The sequence below is a fragment of the Mytilus galloprovincialis genome, chromosome 2 (assembly GCF_965363235.1).
Source record: "Mytilus galloprovincialis chromosome 2, xbMytGall1.hap1.1, whole genome shotgun sequence".
Classification (NCBI taxonomy): domain Eukaryota; kingdom Metazoa; phylum Mollusca; class Bivalvia; order Mytilida; family Mytilidae; genus Mytilus; species Mytilus galloprovincialis.
Genome location: NC_134839.1, coordinates 87561801 through 87584829, shown reverse-complemented (window position 1 = coordinate 87584829; position 23029 = coordinate 87561801). Strand labels below are relative to the sequence as shown.

Sequence of the window (23029 nt, the reverse complement as noted above, 5' to 3'; positions counted from 1 at the left end):
GACGTGGCTTTTATTTTTTATATAAAATCACGATAAGCATTATAAGCATGCTGTTGTCTGCTCTATGGTCGGGTTGTTGTCGCTTTGACACATTCCCCATTTCCTTTCTCAATTTTATCAAGAAGGACTAGGGAAACTTCTAATTTAGATTCTGCAGAGGATATGCATAAAAGAACTATAGACTATATTCTGTTCATACTTTGAACGACAAAATTATGTTCTATGTACCTGTGTGACGTTTACATGAAGGTGAACTGATGTACGTCAAATGTGCGAGTCTACATCAGAATTAATGTTCACATAACCATGTGACTGTCAGGGTAAGGATTCGGTCTAAGTACTCAAAATGGTTCAATCCTTTATGGGTGGACTTAACATAGATAAATAAAATCGTATAATAAAATTGCAATGAATGAGGTTGTTTAATTTGATATAAGCTTTTTGTGCTTCTTTGTTACATATTTGTTTGTTTTTATAGTTATTAAGCTTATAATACAATGTTGACTGCTGTACTCTTATTTCAATATTTTTACCTATTATGTCTGTTTGTTTTGTTCCCGCTTCGTTGTCAATATAATGAAATTTGATGCGAATGTCATACAAGTGAGAAATTTAGCTAGCTATAAAACCAGATCCAATCCACCATTCTGTACAAAAGAAAATATGACAGTTGTTATCCATTCCTTTGATGTGTTTCAGCTTTTAGACTTTCTATTTTGAAATTTCCTCGGATTTCAGTATTTTTGTTATTTTACTTGTTTCGATACCTGTATCTTGGCATTGCATAAGGTCATGTTTTTCTCTGACTTTTTGGAAGTGTTCTGATTGATAATTTAGTCTTAGATGAATGATTTATTAGCTTTTAGAGGCTTTGAACTAGCTATCAATAACTGCGTGTACTCTCAAATCTGTATACTTAATGTATGTTTGTTGTTGGGATGTACAAGTACCCTGCCACGTCATCTCTGTGCTTTTGTCAGATGTATTTCTATGTGTGTGTATATATATATCTGATTAGTTTAGCCTTTTCAACTGAGTTTTATAGTGTGGTCTTATGTTGTATTGTTACACAAATGTTTCAAGTTAGTGGGATGATTGGTCGTCCGCTAACATGTTAACATTGCCACATTTTTTATTTGCCGGTCCCAAGTCAGGAGCCTGTAATTCAGTGGTTGCCATTTGTTGCTGTATATCAAATTTGATTATCGTTTAAAAATCAAGCCGTTAATTTTCTTGTTAGAACTGCCATTTCGGGGTCTTTAATAGCTGACTATGCGGTATTGGTTTTGATCATTTTTAAAGGCCGTATGGTAACATATAGTAGTTAAAGTATATGTCATTTGGTATCTGGTGAAGTGTTGTTATTGACGAAAAGGGGCTTACTTGCAATAGCACAATTTTACTTTTAATATTATCAGTATCATTTTGTTGAACATATCTTGTTAATTTTAATTTATTGCATGTAATGTTTCTTTTGGTTGCTGCTGTCTGCTTCTCTCTTTTTTAAGATAGTAGGTTCAGTATCTCTTGTAGAGACATCATTCGGCGAGATTCAAAATCAATACCTATAACATCCAATCAGAATACTCTGAATGGGCACATTAATTCACGTCGGCTGTCTAGCGGAGTTTTTATGATCATTTTCAGATTTCTGTGTAATGTTTTGTAGATTGTCGTTTGTCTATTTGTCTTGGTTTTTATACTTAAAAAAACTCAGTTAATCTTTCAATTATTTGAGTGATTTATATTATTACCTTAAACCCTTTTTTATTTCATGTTGTTTCTAGGGTTATCCTATGTTTACGTACTCTTGAAAATAAGCAGCATTGTAATCTATAGGGCTTTTATTCTTACTGTTTTATTATAATTCTGTTTTAATCAATACACCCACTGACATCATAGAAACTAGAAATAAGCGTTAAAATGATTAAAAATCTGTTAACAAATTTGATTAATTCTATCTTTTTAATAAAGCTTTTCTACAAAACGCATCTGATAAACAAACATCAAACTAATATAAATTCTGCACTCAATATTCTAGAATCGCTGACCTTTCTCCATTTTACAAATATATTTTTGATTTTATCATTTTCATGTCACTTAGTCTTCCGCGACTAATATATTGATTACAAAACGAATGATGACTGATATGGTTTTGCTTTTAATTTGTTTTTGACTTATAAATTATTTACAAATATAGAAGTAACTTGTGACGGAAGGAGTATCTGTTAAAAATTAATGACTTCGAATCATTAAAACAAGATCGTATCAGATAAACTTAAGTAATAACAGAAATTTATTTTATCCAGAGATCACGAAGCGTGTCACATTATTGAAAGAAGACGTATTAATAAAGATCTCAAGAAGCCTTTTTATTAGATAATCGTGTAGGGTTACTGCCTCCCCAAAACTCTTTTTTTCAAATGTATATGAAAGATGCAAGTTGAGGCCTTTATATAGTTAGTCTTAATTAAGAAAAATAGTTTCAATCGTTACCTGAATACGTTTTATAACATGCGTGGGAGGAGCAAACATTGAGTACTCTGATATCCACCACTAAGATATGATGCAAGAAAGATATCATGTAGATTTACATCAAAAATTAACTCCTGCTTTTCTGAAAGCAAATATCCTACGAATTTATCTTGATATCTTTGCTATGTCTGCCATACCCTATTGTACTTGATATTTTACAAATAATACACATTTATCCAGAAGTTCGATATTTGTATTGGAAAATCTACATGTTGTTTTCAAAGGGTATTTAGAAAACGCTTATAGTTGCACACTTGGGACCGATATAAGCCTTGAAGATTTCATACAATATTGAGATGTACAAATAAAATCGGTCTGTGTTATCCACGGGAATACTACTTATCAATTAACTCTTAAGTTAATTATGTATAAGCTAAATAGACAAAAACAAACATTTGAAACCGAACATGACAACGATAAATGCTTTTGTTAATTATATTCTTTCACGACTTATGCATTTTTCATTAAGTAAGTTAATGCACATAGACTTGGATTAACCTTTCGAAAAAACAAGATGAAACCGTCGCAACAGAAAAATGATTCTACCCGAGAGGTAAGTCTTGCACATTTCTGACTTTTTATACAATGGAGGTTTTATATTATTAAATGATATAGTTTGATAAAATAAAACAGAAATGGAATCTATAATGTTGATGATATGTTGTGTTGATCATGTATGAATCTTCCTGGATGTACAAAATTATAGAAGCTAACTAATTGGCAATGTAACTTTTAGTAAGTTCTTGTTTATTGATTGTTTGGTTTTTAACATCGTCATGGAGGAAAGAATTATTATATTCATTTGGTACAGTTTAAAGTTATCTTAGTAGTTTTTATTAAACCCGAAACTAACAGAAACAATCGAGCATACATACAAACAAAACAATTTGTGAATGACTTTTAAAAAATCTGCCTTCTTACAGTCATTTCATATGGATACAATGGATAATAGTTGGTTTGCTAAAAAGAAACCCCAAACCCGAAGCTTGAGTGTTATCTATAAAATATACCAAGCCTGCATATAAAGTCTTAATAGAGACAAAAAAGACATTATAAAGTACTGTATATCAAGACAATGCAAGTGTATTATTTAGAATGTCGAAATTAATCACAACAAAGCATAATGTACATATACTTGATCGGATGTTTTATTTTATTACAAATGAAAAATTATAATTCAATACTAACATATGTAGGATACAAATGTAAAGACGGATCAGAGACGGAAAAAACTGGTCAACCCATCTGCCAATCAGATAGGTACGTATTATATTTTATAAATTCTTTTTTTTCATATGCCAGATCGTTATTTTTCCATCGGAATTTTATCAAAATTTAACAAACAGGAGTTCATAGTAGTGTCCATTTAATGTTTAGAACTTTACTATATCTTGATCTGTGACAATCGACGTCAAATTTGATTTTCAAGTGCAGATATTTATAAGTGATTTCCAGATTTGCTGTTTTTTGTAGACTTAAAATCGAGTGCCTCAAAACATCAGATGCAGGAACTCCGTATTCGACTGACACAATTTTCCGCATTTTTTAATTTTAAGGCGCAAAACAGCGTACAAGTAGTTATTTCTTCTAGGTGGTGAAAGAAAAGCATTACTGTAAATCACTCTGTAAAAGGAGGTACATGTACACATCCTTGCTCTGTATAAACCATTTAAATGATGCTTTTCTGAATCCCCTTGATTTCCGAACATTTTTTAGAATTTCTATCGAACATAGCTCTAAAGAACCTTTTGCTAAAGATTGATGTCTTTTTTTTTTGTCATTTGCCAAAAAGCTTGAAGCCTTTTTACTCGATCACTAAATCATTCAATGAAATGATAAATAGATATTATTACATCTCAGAATCTTTTGTGCTTTATTTCCATCAGAATTTCTCATGGAAGTGTACGATTCCGTTCTATTCGGTATGGTTAATGACAAGAAATTTGTTTGTTGTTGATGGTATACCTTAATAAAGGGACGGGCACATGGTTTATAATTATATACATAATAAGTATTGCGGTATCTTTATCTAAGCACTTTAAAAATACCAATCAGCTCAAGTCTGGGTTTACGTTAGATGGTTGAACCGAAAATAGATGATCTTTCTTCTTTAAAACTAATGTTCCCGACTGTCGATTATATTGCCATCACTTTACCCCATACCAACACTGAAACTAACAAGAAAATTATAAACTCCTATACCATAGATTTGTGCCTAACTAAAACAATGGTCACTATGAAGCCGGTTTTATACAGGATTTTCAGAAGTATTTCCACGAATTTTATAAATCGATTATAATTTTAAATAATTACTTCTTACCAAGGTTAAGTCGTTCTGTGTTCATCCTATTTGAATGACAGACATTTTAAATAAAAGACCTCTACACAAACATTATTTAGTCCATTTAACACTTGTAAGAATAAGTTTCTGAGATTTCCAATAAAACTAAATATAAAGTTAGTTTGTATGGCACCTACCTACCTAGTCCTTATTATTCCCGGAGGCACATAGGGCAAGGACTAGATCTTTCAAATCATCTCTGTTCTGTGATTTCTATTTTTTTTTTCGCCCCAGCTGATTCCATGTTCTTTCATTTCAGCTTCAACTGTTCTTCTCCAAGTTGTTTTGGGGCGTACTTTCTTTCTTTTCTTAGGGCGACTCTGGTCAAGTCCTCCGCTGGTCTTCTAAGAACATGGCCAATCCATCTCCTTTTTTGCTTCAGTAAAGTCTCCATGTTGTTAGCACCTGTTGTTTCATGGAGGTCTTTGTTGGTTATTTTACGTGGCCAGAATATCCTTAAGATCTTTCTAAGGCAACCGTTGTGAAAACTGGAGAGCTTGTTGATGTCTTTTTCTGTCATTCTTCACCATCGTGACCCATATAGCAGCACTTCTAGTGCACAACTGTTCAACTGTTATATAAAGTCTAATTTTGGTGATCTTACTGATGTTTCTTGACGTCCTGATGTGTCTTAGTCTTAGGTTCCTTGTGATTAAGAATGTGTTTTGTGTCGTTGATGAGCTGTCTTTTTTACCATCACCATGATCACCCCAAATATTCTTTGCTTCCCATCAATTGCAATGCATCGATTAAAAAATATGCTTTGAAGAGAGCCTCCCATTTATCACTCATATTTTAAAAAAGAGGAATGAAAGACCCCAGAGGCATCAAATTTGAAAAGAAGTAAATATTCAGTTTCTGAGAAGCAGAAATTTTGAGAATAAATAAATGCATATGATGGTTTTTCCCACTTGATCGAAGAAAGAAGTTATCTATTCCATTCTTCCTATGTAGTTTTAGACAACTAATTTTCTTTATGGACGTAAAAAAAATAGTTCAAAATGAGCGGAGTTATATAAAGTTCTCAGATCATCATTACTATGACGTTTGAAAATATTTTGTATTTTTGTTGGTAAAGGTATGACTTCATAAGAAACAAAATTAAACAATAAACAATGAACGACTCGGGCAGCCATGTTTATTTGCCTGTTCTGCAATTCGCTGTGATGCAATATTTTATTTTTATTTAGATGATTTGGAAATGATAATAAATTCTTAACAAATTAAGGTATATCTTTACATCAACAACAAAACATTTTTCTTTAAATTTTAAGCTTGTAATTTGATGCTATATTTGTTCTTGTGGAATGTGCGTATTTTTTATGCAAGTATTGTTAAATATTTGTGTATCACTTGTAATGTTGCATATTGGTGCATCGTGTGTTTATTGTATACAAAACGTTGTCTGCTAATTTGTCAATCTGAAATCTGAAAAAAGTTTGTCGTATAAAACAGCTTCCATTATGTTTATATGTATATTTAGACATTAGTGAAAAATGTCTGATAATTTTTATTTCTCATCTTTTATTTGAATGTGTGTTGTCCACATGCATGTTTGGAGTGCGATCTTTTTTTCATATTTTTAAAATCAAAAAGCACTATAAAATATTGAAAAATTACCTTTCTGATTAATAAAAAATCTAAGAATATTGCATTGAAGGCTGAAAGTTAATTATGAAAATATGATGCTGTAGGATTGACATAGATACAAATATCAGTGGATAATGATATGAACATATACAGGTCACCCTACGTCCTTCAACAATAAGCCAAAACAAACACCGTATAGTAAGTTTAATGGTTGAACACATGGGAAATGAATATTTAAATCAAGAAACTTAGAATCATTGCTGTTCGTTGTAGATTTTGTTTTCAAAGTCAGCTACCTGAGGTAAATTTCGACAGTTTATTTAGAAAATTCTTTATTGTTTAAAGCAAAATATTAGCAAGATAAATGCACTATGATCAATGACAACACAGGTATAAATCTGCTATCGAAAGGGAACAACTACTTCTCATAGGAATACCTACAACCTATTGATAAAGTAAATTGCCGAAACGTACACTGATATTGTCAAGGAGAATACTCACAGCTGTTATAATTTTATCTCAGTTACTATATCTAGTAAAGCTATATTTTTATTTTATAATAAAAAGCTGAATGTGAGTTGTAGCAATTACAATTGCATTAATATGGTTAATCAAACAAGAAAGGTTCTAGTTGACGGGATTGTGTAGAAGTGTAATGGGGATAATCAAAAAGACAAAACTGTCAACCGAAAAGGGACCATTAAAGCACGTACTTCATCTAGTACATCTAAAGAATTCTTTACACTCCATAAAACATTAATTCGATCATTTTCATACGCTTCAATAACAATAAAATAAGATATAAGTTCTTTAATAGTAGTCAGTGGACTATTTAATAGGACCAACATATTATATGCAGAAAAAAAGACAACACTGCGATCAGTTATAAAATACTTTGTATACACCCGTCAAAATTTTGACGGGACGTATTATGTTATACAAATGTCCGGTGTCCGTCCGTCTGTCCGTCTGTCTGTCCAGCGTAAACATGTCGCACCGAAACTTGAGAACGACTTATCCAAATTTCATGAAACTAAAAATAATTGTTTCTTATGATGGTCAAATGATCTGTATACTTTTTGGTGAAAATAAGATTTAAACTTTTTGAGTAACGGCACTTTGTAACTAAAACAGGGGTGTGTTTTTTTTTCACATGTCGCACCGTATCTCAAAAACAATTCTTAGTTATGGCTTAAAACTTTAAAGACTTCTTAGTTATATCAATCTTAATATCTGTATACTTTTTGGTGATGATTTAAAATTTCATTTTTGAGTTATTGAGTATTTTGTAAAAAAGGGGGAGGGTTTTTTTACATGTCGCGCCATATCTCAAAAACGATTTATGATCATTGCTTAAAACTTTACACATGTCTTTGTTATATTAATCTCAAGATCTGTATACGTTTTGGTGATGATTCAAAATTTCATTTTTGAGTTATTGAGTATTTTGTAAAAAAGGGGGAGGGTTTTTTTACATGTTGTGCTGTTTCTCAAAAACAATTTATGATTATTGCTTAAAACTTTACACAATTCTTTGTTATATTAATCTAAAGATCTGTATACTTTTAGGTGATGATTCAAATTTTTTTTTTAGTTATTGAGTATTTTGTTAAACAGGGGAGGTTTTAACATGTCATGTCGTATCTCAAAAATAATTTATGATTTTTGCTTTGAACTTTACACACTTCTTTGTTATATTAATCTAAAGATCTGTATACTTTTTGGTTTTGATTCAAAATTTTATTTTAGTGATATTTAGTTTTGTGTAAAAACATGTCCCACAGTGTCTAAAAAATAACATATGGTTATTGCTTAAAAATTTCTCAGAAACTATGATTATTGCATAAAACTTCCACACAAGACGTCGGGCGTATCATGCGCTCATGGCGCAGTTGTTTATTAGATGCATAGATGAAAGGATATTTGACCGGATTTTTGTTTTTGCGTCCTTATGTACCCAATACCTCGTGGAGACCATTGGATGTTTAAAGAAGACTTAAAACTGAGATGTAGTTATGATATAATAGATACAAGAAGATGTAGTATGAGTACCAATTAGACAACTCTTCATCGAAGTCACAATTTGTAAAAGTAAACCATTATAGGTCAAAGTACTGTTTTAACACGGAGCATTGGCTCACACCGAATAGCAAGCTATAAAGGTCTCCAAAATGACTCTAGTGTAAAACCAAAATCAAATAGGAAAACCAACGGTATAATCTATTTAAAAGAACAAGAAACATTTATGAACCACATCAACAAACGACAACCACTTAACGTCAAGTTCCTGACTTAAGACAGGTGCCAACAAATGCAGCGGGTTTAAATGTTTTAATAGGTACCAAAATTCAGCATTAAGTTACATGAAACAATAGTGTAACATCACAACATAGAAAGACACACTATAAAATATCAATTGAAATGGCTTAAGTATGTTTCCCGTTTCCATTCTCAATTGTACTATATATTTGACTAATTGTGAGGCGCAAGACCTTAAATGTAGAGGAATTTATATTTTCATTCTTAGAAATGTCCATGTAGTATAAATTGACGTTATGCCACTACAGCACAGCTGGCTGCTTTGTCGGTTTGCGAACACAAAACGGTTTTCAAGTACTTTCAATATATTTCTTATTCTATTTATAAATGAACGTATTGTTAAACTTTCAATTCAGTTTCGAAATGTGATATGGAATATTTCAAATATTAAGGTAAAAATAAGAAAAAGGAAACAAAAACTGCACAAGTCGTAGAACTCCATCTGGGAACAACAGTGCTGCCACTGAAAGATGCTCGTGGTGTGTTAAGTCTGATAGAACAGCTGAAAACAGACCAGAAATATTCCGCCACACTAGGTTTTTTGTCAGATTTGTTCAGGAAGTTGAATACGTTGGAAGATGGCCAATTCTCCAGAATAGAGATTGACATGACTGTTCGACAATACCAAGACTATACCGATGGATTTCAGTACAGGCTGACTGTAAAACCAGTTGGTAAGTCGGTATTAATAGGAACATTTAGAGGATTTAAGAATAGACGATGATATAATGATGGTTCCTTCGGTATCTGTCAAAACAGTGCCTCATAATGATGGTGTAAAAAAATATTTTTAATACAACTGATTGATAATAACGTATTCAAATGTATTTTTGAATACACTGCCTGATAATGATGATTCCAGTGGGTTTTTTTTGTCTAAGCACTGCCTGATAATGATGTTTTCTAATGGTATTTGTCTAAGTACTGCCTGATAATGATGTTTTCTAATGTAATATTCAAAACACTGCATAATGTAAACGGTTTCAATAGTTTCAGTTGAAAAAATGTCTGAAAATGATGTGTTTAATAATATTTGTAAGAAAGGATGTCAAATTACGAAGGTTCCAATTGAAAAATAAGTATTATCAATTTGAACATTTTAGGTTACTGTTTATTGATAACCAATAGTGAATTTTATCAAGTTCCGGGTTGTCCGATCAGTAAAAAGTTGCCCAACAGACCAGGTGTGGAAGGTGATGCAAGTAAGTTTTTACGCTTCTCGTGAAGAACAATCAAACAACTATACACTTGTTACATACATGTGTTGATCAAATTTATTCATTCTAAGATCATGTGCGTAAGCCAACGAGTATATTATTGTCCAAGATATCATAAAACAAGTATAGAAACATTTGAATGTGCTAAGAAAATTTAAGTACAAATTAAATAGACATAACTTATAGAAAAGCTGTACTGGAATTTTATAAGATCGTTATTTGACTTTGCATGTAAATTTTTGGATAGTATAAGAATAAGAATAAGAATACTTTATTAATCCAATTATGGACCCTTGCGTGTTTTAAATTTCATACAATGATTACAATGATTTGTGTTATAACAATGAAATACAATAAAATGAAATACATCACAACAGAACACTGAACAGTTATTATATGCACACGGAAGAGAAGGTAATATGGGAGACAATCAATATCTGTAAGGATTATTCCCCTTTAAACAGATTATGGTGTTTTGAGCTGCATGAAAATAAAATGCAGCCCCAACTGATTAGATTTAAGGGTATTTTTCTCCCATGTACACACAGCAACCAATTACTAGATATTTATGTATATAATTATATTTTTTTTTATAATTGCAAGAATATGATAAGCACCTTAGAGATTTGACTGCAGTTTATTAAAGCATATATAAGCATTTACATATTAATAGAGGAAATATGCATACACATAGATAGAAAAATGTGTATTTAAATTTAATTTTTTGAATTTAAAATATATATATGGATAAACTAAAAAGAGATTTAGCCATTTACAGAATGCATATGCATATGGCACTTATGCGAAATTTACATAATATTTGTCTTGATTGAAAAATTTGAATGTCAAGATATTTTTCCATTTGGAAATTACTTTTATGAGAAAAATATATATCTAGCTTTCCAGTAACATTATCTTTATCATTGAACCATGCTTTTAAAAATAATGTCTTTAACTTTTTCATAATAGGTTGTTTTAATCTGTTAATTGAATAATCAATACAATATGTTTCTTTCAATTCAAGCTTTTGTAAAATAAATTTAACAGAGGAATACCATGTCATAGTGTTATTTTCATGCATATTTTTGTTACATAAAAAACGCTTCTTTCAATAAATTTGAGTTACAATGATGTAATCTATGCAGATAGCTTATCATAGATATAACAATATTAAAATATATAGGAAATCTACCTAGTTCTGATTGTACAGCAACATTTGAACTTTTATTATTTAAGCCTAAAATATGCTTACAGAACTTTAAGTTCATTTTATCAGCAACCTTATTCTGGTATATTTTTTTCAAGTACATTTGTAGCATCTTTTTTACAAGAAGCAGATTTGGGTTTAAACATTCCCCATATCTCTGAGCCATACAAAGTAATAGGTTGAATGACGGTAGGGTCAAACAGATGTAAATTTGTTTTAATACTAGCATCTGAGCCAGATAAACATCTATTAAGTTTATATGAAGCTTTTAAAGATTTATTAAATAAGTCTTCTTTTGCAGTATTCCTTTTGATTCTTAGTTAGCAGATTATCAAGTTGTTTAACAAATTTTGATTTAAACTCCCTTCTTTTATATTTTTTTTAACTTTTTGAATTCTCTATAATGTTTAAAATAGTTATTTCTAATATTAATATTATATGGATTTTCAGACATATGCTTAGCCTTAATATTTAATTCTCTCTTTTTATTGTAAAGATCTTGATCATACCATTTTTCTTGTTAATAGTTTTATTTTTATATTTATTAGATTTGAATTTGAGTGACATTTTTGCTGCTCTAATAATAATATTCTGCAGGTCAGTAGCAGCAAAGTTTATGTTTGATTTATCTTGATACTTGTTAGATAGAAAAGCATTAATATGTGTGGGTTATTTTTAGTAGACGTAGAATTACGTTTTTTAAAATTCATAAAAACGCACCATCCTATCTTTGCAATTTAAATCCACCAGCATTCCTCTATAAACAGAAAGGTTTATTCGTTGCAGGGTCATATGCCATTGTATGTAGTTGACTATATTATGCCGTCATTTTGATTTTAATTTGCATTCGAGTTATGGGGTTCTGATTTTTATATATTTTGTACCACAATACCAGTCCACACTTTGTGAACGTCATTTGACAGAAAGCTCTCTTAAATGTTCAGTTTGTTTGCCAACACCTTTTGTTGATATGCAGCATACAAAATAGGATTTGTGTGTTTCAGAACGACTAGAGGGGCTTATGTCAACGATTGGTTATAAAGTACTTAGGAAGGATAATTTGAAGAAATGGGAGATAGAGCGTGAAATGAAAGCTATGGCAGAAGCTGATCACAAGAAATTCGACTGTTTTGTTTGTATTATTTCCAGTCACGGGACAGCCAACAAAGTTTACGGCAGTGACGGGTATGATCTCATGTTAGGTCCCCAGTTAAAAAGATTCACTGTAGATGCATGTCCAGATCTAGATGGAAAACCGAAGATATTTTTGTTTCAGGCATGCAACATAGAAACTGAAGGTACTTTACTACACATGCTAATTTTTGTGAGATATTTATTCTGTACTTTATTGAGCATATTAATAGCATGTATAGTAAAGCTATTTGAATATGTGGAACTAATAAATTGATAATTCGGTATGAGTCTTTAAACATATGCTTACGTATTGTGCATCAATCCTTTCAGATATATTCCTGTATCATGTATGTGTATTCATATGAAGCAAATCTATATTAACCTATTACACTTGCATTGTGCATTGCTTTTTCTTTGTAAATTGTAACTCGTCTCTTAAAACATGATATCAGAAGTCCCTTGGTTTTCCTCATTCTTTTATTCCAAATGGCGCGACACTAATTCAAATGCTCGTATTTGGGTATTAATAATTGATCATAAAGAAGTAGAGAAGGAAATGAAAACGTATTACACACAGGAATTCAGTTTCCAAAAAGTGTGACTTTTCTTTTTTGTGCAATAAAACAAAAGGATGGAACCAAAAGCAATGGGTTTCTAGGCAGACCTACTTGACAGGATTGAAATAATAGTTCTATAGTCGCCATCATAAGCTGATTATATCATTACGTGGTGAGAGTCCTCAACATATTTCCCCAAGTTCTCATCTGGAATAAGGCTCGTTGCAGGCTTTGGTCACTGGACAATACATGCGATAGTGTCTTATACCAAGGAAGATGTACGTACCGTTGAAGACATACCTGATTATGACAGTCCTCAGTGAACTAACTCTTGTTTTCATGTGCAAATGTTTATGGTTAATTGTGTGCTAGCTTTTGTGTTCAAAGGTTTCTTACAATATTTCAAAACCCCTTGTAACACAGAACTTGACATCCAGTCTATGCATATTTTTGTTTACCACATTTCTAAGAACATGACGACACCTTTGCTTACAATGCAATATGACTAGCCTGTTTATATTTCAGATAAGATGCAAAAAACATTGCAGCCCCTGATAAATGAGACAGACTTTCTTTATGGTTTTTCGACACTGCCGGGCAATCTAGCATACAACCCAAAGGACAGAGAAAAGACTGGATCATATTATCTCTACTCACTATATAAACATCTCAGTGACAAATACAAAGCGTAAGTTAATGGCTACTACCTCACACCGGTGTTTGACAAATAATACAGGAAAAGATAATGAGTTATAACTTTAAATACTGTTTAAAATAAAGGAATCGGAACGTTTATAAAATGTTCAGAGTTGGTATAGCAGTGTAAATCTTCGATAGCCAAGATTACGACCCAGTCCTCTTCTCTCATGTACAATTAGTATATGCAGAAAAATTTGGTAATACGCATAACGTTCATGAAATTTGGTTTTTTTTTATCTAGAAATGCTCACAATTTCGTAGCAGATGATTTCTCAGGAAGATATAATTAAATATTTAAATGAACATTTTTTTACAGTAATAAACTGTTATCACAGAGATATGTCTCGCCTTTTTGTAATTTTGATTATGCAAATGTTGAAATCCAAATAGCAATACTCTAACATCTTACAAAAGTTATGCAAATATTCAGTCAATGAACCATGAATAAGTTATATGGCTTAACAATCTCCTTGTAAATGAAATGTTCCAATGCTAATACAACTGTATAGTCAATGAACCATGAATAAGTTATATGGCTTAACAATCTCCTTGTAAATGAAATGTTCCAATGCTAATACAACTGTATACCAAATACCATTGACCTATAATAAGTCGTTCCCAAATCTAAATACAAACATTAACTTGTAAACTATGTAAAAGTTTCAAAGTCAATGAACCATGAAGAGGGGGTGGGGCTATATAATCTCTATGGAAACAATACTTGCAAATGCCAATAAATTTGCATACCAAATATCATTGACATAAGCAGTTCATCTTAAATTGATCTAATCACAAACTAATACATGTAAACTAAGATAAGTTTGAAAGTCATTAGACTGTAACTGAGGGGCAAGGCCAAATATTCTTCATGGAAATGAGATGTGCCAAAGCTTATACAACTGAATACCAATTAACATTGGCCTATCACTTAGAGTTCCCCTTGAACTGACCTAATCACAAACTAATACATGATAACTTAGAAAAAAATTCAAAGATAATAGACCATGACTAAGGGGGCGGAGCCAAATTATCTCCATGGAAACGAGATATGCCAATGTTTTAATTAAATTATACAACTTCATACCAAATATCATTGACCTATCACTTTTGGTTCCCCATAAATTGACCTAATACATGTAAAATAAGCAAAAGTTTCGAAGTCAATAGACAATGACTGAGGGGACAGGGCCAAATAATCTTCATGGTAATGACATGTGCCAATGGTAATACTACTGCATACCAAATATGATTGACCTACCACTTGCCGTTCACCATAAACTAGACCTAATCACAAACTAATACACTGTTGACGCCGTCGCCGCCGACGCCGGAAACAGCATACCTATGTCCCTACTTAAAGTATCCCTTTGATGTCTCTACAAACTTTCAACAACTCTAAAAAGTTTGAGTAACCGAATAACATGCTCTACATAGACGCGATACCTTCCCACAACACTGTTAACGTTCATCATAACAAATGGACAAATATGACCGTATTTTCACCTCAAAAACTACTCTGCGTACAGACTTACCTGTGCTGTTTGGAAAGTTTTAATGCCTAGCATCCACTAGATATATAAAAGTTAAATGCATTTTGTGTTTTTTGCTGGGCATTTTTTTCCTTTCTGCAGAAGATGTTAAAATAAACAAAAACCTGAATTACTTTGATACTGTCCACTCACTGACTCAGATAAACTCTTTAACTCACCCGTAGTTGTGAAGATACCTCTTGTGCATGTCAATTAAGGACAATCAAAACAATACAAACCGGTTTTTTTTACCTGAGGGAGCATCTCATAGTTGTACCAATTTTCAGACCTTTTGCATGAAGGAAAAATGCCCATCAAAATCCAAAAGAGATTATATCTTTCACAAAATGCATTAAACTTTATTATATCTAGTGGATGCCAGGCATTAAAACTTTTCAAACTTCACAGGTAAGTCTGTACTCAGAGTAATTTTTGGCATGTAAATACAGCCATATTTGTCCGTTTGTTATGATGAACCTAAAATGGTTCTAAACTTAGCCTACGGGCAAACGGATGTCGATTGATTTGAGCTGAAGTGAATGGATATATTCAGTCGCCAAGTAAAAAAACAGTAGAGTGGAATAGGGTCCTTTAAATTTTCGTAGGCAAGGTTTGTTCGATTTGATCCTTTCATATTTGTATATGAAAAATATACACTTATCACACACAGTTCTTAAATACGAAGCGTGTATGTTCCTAATCTTATAAAGCAAAAACTACGGAGTATTTAGTGTATTAACTATATATCATCAACATTTGGTTCATATTTTACATCTGTTTTGTTTTAATTGAGCTGGAACTAAAACATTATTTTATACAAATCTGCCAAAAACGTATACGTCGATCCGTGCACGTATATAGATACGTGAATAATGTAAACGCTCTATTAGAGCATTTGCATGAATCAAGTATTTGCTCACGTATCCGTATTGACGTATTGTATAACATGTACACGAGGAAAGGATAAATTAAGTCAAGTTGGTCCCAATGAAAATATTTTATATCGCATTTAATTTTAATTGAGATCGAGGTTGATTCATTTGTGTAAAACAAATCTGTCCGAAACGTATACGTCAATCTCGTCGACCTGTGACTCTTTTTAGATGATACACGGACTATTTTAGTTGTTAAACGGACACTTTTTATGAATAGAATCACTCGTATATGGTTTTCTCCTTAAATAGATATTTTGATCCCAGATTTTATGAGAAAAAATTTATTATGGGCAAGCAGATGACAAATTAATGTTTTGCTTGATTCCTTATTTTCCGAATACCGTAGTTTAGTTTAAACATATTTTATTGTCCAAAAAAACATTGACAATAGGATTGGACACAAGTTTTGCAACTTAGAACGTCTTCTCCATTACATACAAATAATACATATCCGAACAAATATGAAATACATAATAATAACATCATAAACAATATTAATATGAAGACATGAAATAAACAAGAATTTATACGACATGGTTCATCGATTCCTAAAAGTCGAGTTGACCGTAAATTTTTTATGAAAGACCTACCTAATAGGTTGTTTTAATCTTGGAATAAATATTCACTCAAAAGGTAAGTTTTTATTGTATTTTGAACAATTAAATTAAAGTGTTGTTGTCAACTGATGGATAATAAAATCAAATTGATGATCCATGTCTTAGGAAAAAATGAACAATTTCATTCGAAGTCGACAAAAAGTAATAACATTGTTATTGGTATATATTTAACCATAATGTTTATAAACTATGAAAAGCGATTGGTCTCTTTAATATAATTCTGCACTTTTATAAAAATTAGCGTGTTTATATCCATATTAAACAAAGCATTGCCGTACATTAAATTTTCAAAGTCGGTAGGTATATTTTCTTTTCTAAGTTCAAAAAATAATTTATTCCTTTGCACTGTATAATTTTTACACGAGAGGAAAACATTGCGTTAGGTTTAATATTTGCGTGATACAGATCCATGTTCAGGGCACTGCATTTGTTTCTTAATTTTGCGTGTAAAACATTTAAATATTTATCGCCAATATTGAAATATGTAGGGAATACCGTAAAAAGTGCTAATTTAAACAAAAACATTTGGGTGATGGCGTTGAAAAGTAAATAGTTAATATACTCAAAAAAGAACATACCGCCCCCTTTATGAAGCAAAATATTCAATATATAGACATGAATAGTATTTTGGACAATGCTGAAAGAAAAGAAATGATGATACTGACGTGTATATTTCAATAAAAGTAAGACAGGAAATAAGTAAATAAAAATCAAATCTTATCAAAAGATAAAATCCTTATCAACTCACCTATGTACGATTGATCCTATAAACGAAAAATGTTCTGGTAATACACGTCCAAATAAGCAGCAAATCTAGAAGAAAATCATTCAACTTATGTCATCAATTTTGGGCGGTAAGCTGAGATTGGATCATTACGTAACACGTGTTTAATCCCGATCAACAGTTGCAGATCTAGAGACGATCATGAATTTAAAAACAAATTAAAGTATATGCCAGAATATATATAATATTAAGACAAAATCCACTTTTTCATCAACATTTCATTCACTAATGAAGTAGGAAATTCATTCTTTTGATACATTTATATTGTTATCGAATTTATATCAGTGACGGATCCAGGTCCAAATCCCAGACTAAAACAGGGAGGGGGGCAACTTTATGTCCCCATTTAAATACATTGATCGTCTAAAAAAGGGTTGTTCCAACCCCCGGGACCCCCACCCCACCACTGAATATTAAATTCATGTATTTGGCAACAAACGCGCGATTTTTACGATTTTTTTCAGGGGGAATGGGGGGATGGAATGGCACATCCTGTATGTTTCCATAAAAAATAAAGATCACAGCCTGTTTATTTTAAAATGAATTAGCCCCTCCCCCCCCCCCTCCCCGCTTTCGGACTCATCCCTAAACATCAATAATATCCTACTTACCACTAACATAGTTTTTTAATATATTACTTTTTTACGAAGTTGCATTTTAAAAAGTCTTAAATGTGTACAACATTCATCTTTTACTTGAAATGGTTCTTTTTTTTTTTTTATTAAAGTATTAGATTCCTGATTTATTTTCTTGCATAAAAATCTCAGTTGAAGGGAAATGAAAAAAAAATGTGTTTATACTATAACTTACATTGCTGGTGGAGATTTATTTCCCCGAGGGTATCACCAGCCAAGTAGTCGGCACGTTTGTGCTGACATGAATTATCATTGATATGGTTATATTTATAAATTAATTGTTTACAAAATTTGGTTTTTTTTTAAATACTAAGGCCTTTCTACCTCAGGCATAGATTACCTTAGCTGTACTTGGCAAACCTTTAAGGAATTTTGGTCCTCAATGCTTTTCAACTTCGTATTTTATTTAGCATTTTTAAATTTTTTGGATTCGAGCGTCACTGATGAGTCTTTTTTTAGACGAAACGCGCGTCTGGCGTATTTACAAAATTTGGTCCTGGTATCTATGATGAGTTTATTTACTACCACTGGGTCGATGCCAATGCTGGTGGAGATTTATTTCCCCGAGGGTATCACAAGCCCAGTAGTCGGCACGTTTGTGCTGACATGAATTATCATTGATATGGTTATATTTGTAAAGTAACTGTTTACAAAAATTTGTATTTTTTTTTTTTAAATACTAAGGCTTTTCTACCTCAGGCATAGATTACCTTAGCTGTATTTGGCAAATCTTTTAGGCATTTTGGTCCTCAATGCTCTTCAACTTCGTACTTTATTTGGCAGTTTTAATTTTTTTGGATTCGAGCGTCACTGGTGAGTCTTTTTTAGACGAAACGCGCGTCTGGCGTATTTACAAAATTTGGTCCTGGTATCTTTGATGAGTTTATTTACTACCACTGGGTCGATGCCACTGCTGGTTGAGATTTATTTTCTCGAGGGTAGCACCAGCCCAGTAGTCGGCACGTTTGTGCTGACATGAATTATCATTGATATGGTTATATTTATAAATTAACTGTTTTCAAAAATTTGTATTTTTTTTTAGGTACTAAGGCTTTTCTACCTCAGGCATAGATTACCCTAGCTGTATTTGGCAAAACTTTTAGGAATTTTGGTCCTCAATGCTCTTCAACTTCGTACTTTATTTGGCATTTTTAACTTTTTTGGATTCGAGCGTCACTGATGAGTCTTTTTTAGACGAAACGCGCGTCTGGCGTATTTACAAAATATGGTCCTGGTATCTATGATGAGTTTATTCACTGCTTTATGGCTGTCTAAGTTTCTCAAATGTTTAGTCTTGCAAAATGTATTATTCCTTTCTTGAAACGTCGTACAAGTCAGATAAAAAACAAAAGTAACAAGAGAAACAGGCCGGTAACAACCAGCCGAATATTTTTTCTGCACTTGTAGTCAGGTCAGACCTGACTACTCGTGCAGAAAAACTATCCGGCAACGGTTGTTACCGGCCAGTTTTTTTGTTACCTTTGTATTTTATCTAATACCTATTCTGACAATGCCTACATTTATATACATTAATATCTTATAGTAGACTATACATTGCACTCTCATACTCGTGCAATAAATACTATTCAACCTTAAACAATATTCATTAGAAAGTGTCGTCTTACCTGGAATTTTACCGATTGTGTTCTGTTCCCCTAAGTGCGAAATTTTGACTGAGTGTATACTCGCACGTCTTTTCCTGTCAAAGCACCTGATCTTTTAAAAGTACTTGCGATTCCCTCAGATTTTATTTGTTTCTTTGATTTATATTCTAAATCGATTTGTTATATTTTGGCATCGGCAAACTACTGTTACCATAGTATACTCAAGTATTCGTGCGATTGACATTGGTATGGGTTCATGTACATCTAGATACAGAATGCAAATTATTGTAACCAATCACTCTTTTTAAGGCGTTAAAATAATATGCGTTTCGACATTACCTAAAATACTCTGTACAGTCATTGCACTTTATGTAATAAAAAATAAAATTAAATATTAGAGGTGTATATGTGAATAAATGTAGCTTGTTATTTTTATATCCTAATCAATAGTTTATATTATATTTTAGGTGCGATTTGGTTGCAATTCTTGAGGACATGAATAGAGAATTGGCTGAAAAGAAGTCAGAACTTAGACCTGGTGATTTAGGATCCGTTACAATGTTTGTTGACTGTCTCAGAGGTCATTTATTTTTTCAATGAACCGGGATTTTGAAAATTAAAAAATCAAAAATCAAAAATTATCTTTCAACACATGTTGATCTTGATCTCTAAAATAGATGTTCAAGTTTGAACCTAGCTTAGCCGGTATGACTGTGATAATTTCTGGAATTTATTATGTCATGACTTTCTTCTATTGTTCCGTTGTTAAACTAATGTAGTCCCAGTAATGTATATTTCCAATAAACCTTATACTAAGTTTATGTGTTCACTATTGCCTCTCTGTCCAGTTGTTTTATGAACAAACCTTTCTTAAATGTAAATATTTATTAATAAAAGTGTGACAACTGCATTGAGATAAAAAAAAGAAGAAGTCATTGATCAAACTCCAATAAATATAGATTGGTGTCGTATGATGTGTTGTACAACAAGAAAAACCTTTAAATATGCATTATCTATAATATCATTTATAATCTTTTCAAACACTTTCATTTTGATTGTTCGTCTTATTTTTGTGGAAATATTTGTGTGTGTGTAGTTTATTTGACAAAAAATAAATCAGATTTCAAAACTATTTTTTATTGGATTTGAGAATACTTGAAAGGGCTAAATTATCTTTTCAAAAATACATTTAATTTTATGGAATAGCGTTCCAGTCCATAACGTATCTCCGCCTTTTCTTTGGAATTTGCCTTGGTTTTTATCACATTGTGTCGTTGAAGGTCATTGAATTTATACATTTTTACGCTCATAGAACCACAATTGCGATGTTTTTATTTGTAGTTTTAAAACGAAATAATTTATTCAAATATACATAAGTAGGACAAATCGTTCTTTTATTAAATCAACTTAATATCATTCTAATCTGATACGGAATATCCTGTTGTGTGGCCGTTTAGAAAATGAAAAAGAATAGAATTTTTCAAAAATTACAGGCTCATAAAGAGCATAGAAGTCAGTACAATGATTGAAGTTATTAAGTCAACAATAACACATTAAATATAAAATATGTATCATTATATCTAAATAAGCCTCAATCAGAATCAGAGCCAAAACAAGACTAAAATATCAAACAACGAACCCATTGATATTATACAACAATATGAAAACCTATGCGTCTCAATACCTATAAAATCACAATTTGTTTCCCCATAATTGTACAGTTTTCATACAAACAAATTAAGAAGAAGATTCATCTAAATTATCAAAGTTATACTCTGTCATTGTAATCCCCCCCCCCCCCCCAAAAAAAAAAAAAAAAAAAAACAAACCCACCTCCAACTAATCTGCTGAATTGTTTATAAATTCACAGCAATATAACCTATCAGACGATTTTGTAAAATATTTTTATCGTAGAATTCAACTACACGTCTCGACAAAAACACTGAATCCATTAATCTTGTATTTAATATCTGCAAATATAGTTTCTATTTAACATTCATCAGTAAAAATCAGAGCATAAAGTCTGGACAGCTGATTGTGATACTATTACATAATTATCAACATATCAAATTAAGGTATACTACTTTTATAGTCGTCTTTCGTTTAGACGGTTGCAACCTTCTTGACAGAATTACAAAATAATGTTAACATATAAAAGGTACATACAATCATCATGATTATGTAGATTTTTGAAATATTGAATTTTTGGTGGAGAAGATCATCGAACATGTTAATGTTATTGAAACTACTACCCACACACATGGTACATGATATCACAAAATGAAGCAAACTAGTATAAAGTTAAATTACAAAAATACTGAAGTTAGAATGGGAAGAGTATATACTTAAAACAAACTATGCCGTCTGGATAAAGGGAGTTTACCAAGTTCCATTCCATTCAAATGTTAATTGTATGAGATTGTGTGTTCTATGTAGTTCTCCAAATGTAGAGCTGTTTTATTACATTTTTAAGACCGAAATAATAAAGTCAAGTGATGAGATTTAAAATTGAAAGAATGTAAAATAGTAGGGAAATATATTTGCGATTTTTCAGACAGACTGGATAAAAATCGACTAGTTAATGAAATCGATATTTATAAATCTATGAAGCACATGATATCTGAACACTGGTGATAACAGTGAATGATAAGATATTATCTCAAGAAAATGTAGAAGTAAGCTAACAACAAACAAATACATTAACCCCCAAAGCTAACATATATATATTATAATTGAGGCTTTTGATGCGAGAAAATAAATCGACTTGTAACAAGTATTTAGACTGAGGATAAAGTCCGAGGTCGGCATTCTTCTTTTAGACGATATATTTTCGTATTGACCTCATACACAGACTGCAATTGTTGTAGTATATACCGATATGGTGGAAATATGACAGCAATTTATCTGATAGGTTGTAACGATTGCATCACAAAAAAAAAGTTTTAATCTAAATTATTTTTAAAATGACGAATGCTGTACAACTTTTTTATCTGCCGTTTTCGGTCTACCTCTTATAAATACAATTGAACATATGACTCTCCCTATACAAATCACACTGGGTCGATACCGCTGCCAGTGAACTATAAGTCCCAAAGATTATTGTCACCTCGGTGTCTGGATATATTAATAGTCGCATGTTCAACTGTACATCGGTACGAACATGATTTATAACATACTGTCATGGCTTATAACAAACCTTTCTAAAATTGTCCGTTCATAAATTTATAAATCATTACGAAACGTAGGTGTCAACTCCCTCAGGCAAAGTTGACCTTATATTAATTTGGTTATAATTTTTATGTGCTTTTTGTTCATACAGATCTTCA

General features: G+C 31.6%; 1 protein-coding gene across 2 annotated transcripts; it reads left to right on the top strand.

Annotated features, from left to right (window-relative positions):
• Nucleotides 1-2024: 2024 nt before the first annotated feature.
• On the top strand, nt 2025-20520 carry LOC143064733 (caspase-3-like). Of its 2 annotated transcripts, XM_076237788.1 has the most exons (8): nt 2025-3088; nt 3732-3795; nt 4422-4457; nt 9178-9459; nt 9889-9987; nt 12214-12507; nt 13426-13588; nt 20171-20520. In XM_076237788.1, the coding sequence occupies exons 1-8, from the start codon at nt 3050-3052 to the stop codon at nt 20301-20303; spliced, it is 1110 nt and encodes a 369-aa protein (XP_076093903.1). In that variant the 5' UTR covers nt 2025-3049; the 3' UTR covers nt 20304-20520. The 2 variants fall into 2 exon arrangements, with proteins under 2 accessions (XP_076093903.1, XP_076093904.1); XM_076237789.1 differs by lacking the exon at nt 4422-4457 and having other exon boundaries at nt 2026-3088.
• The last annotated feature ends 2509 nt before the right edge of the window (nt 20521-23029 follow it).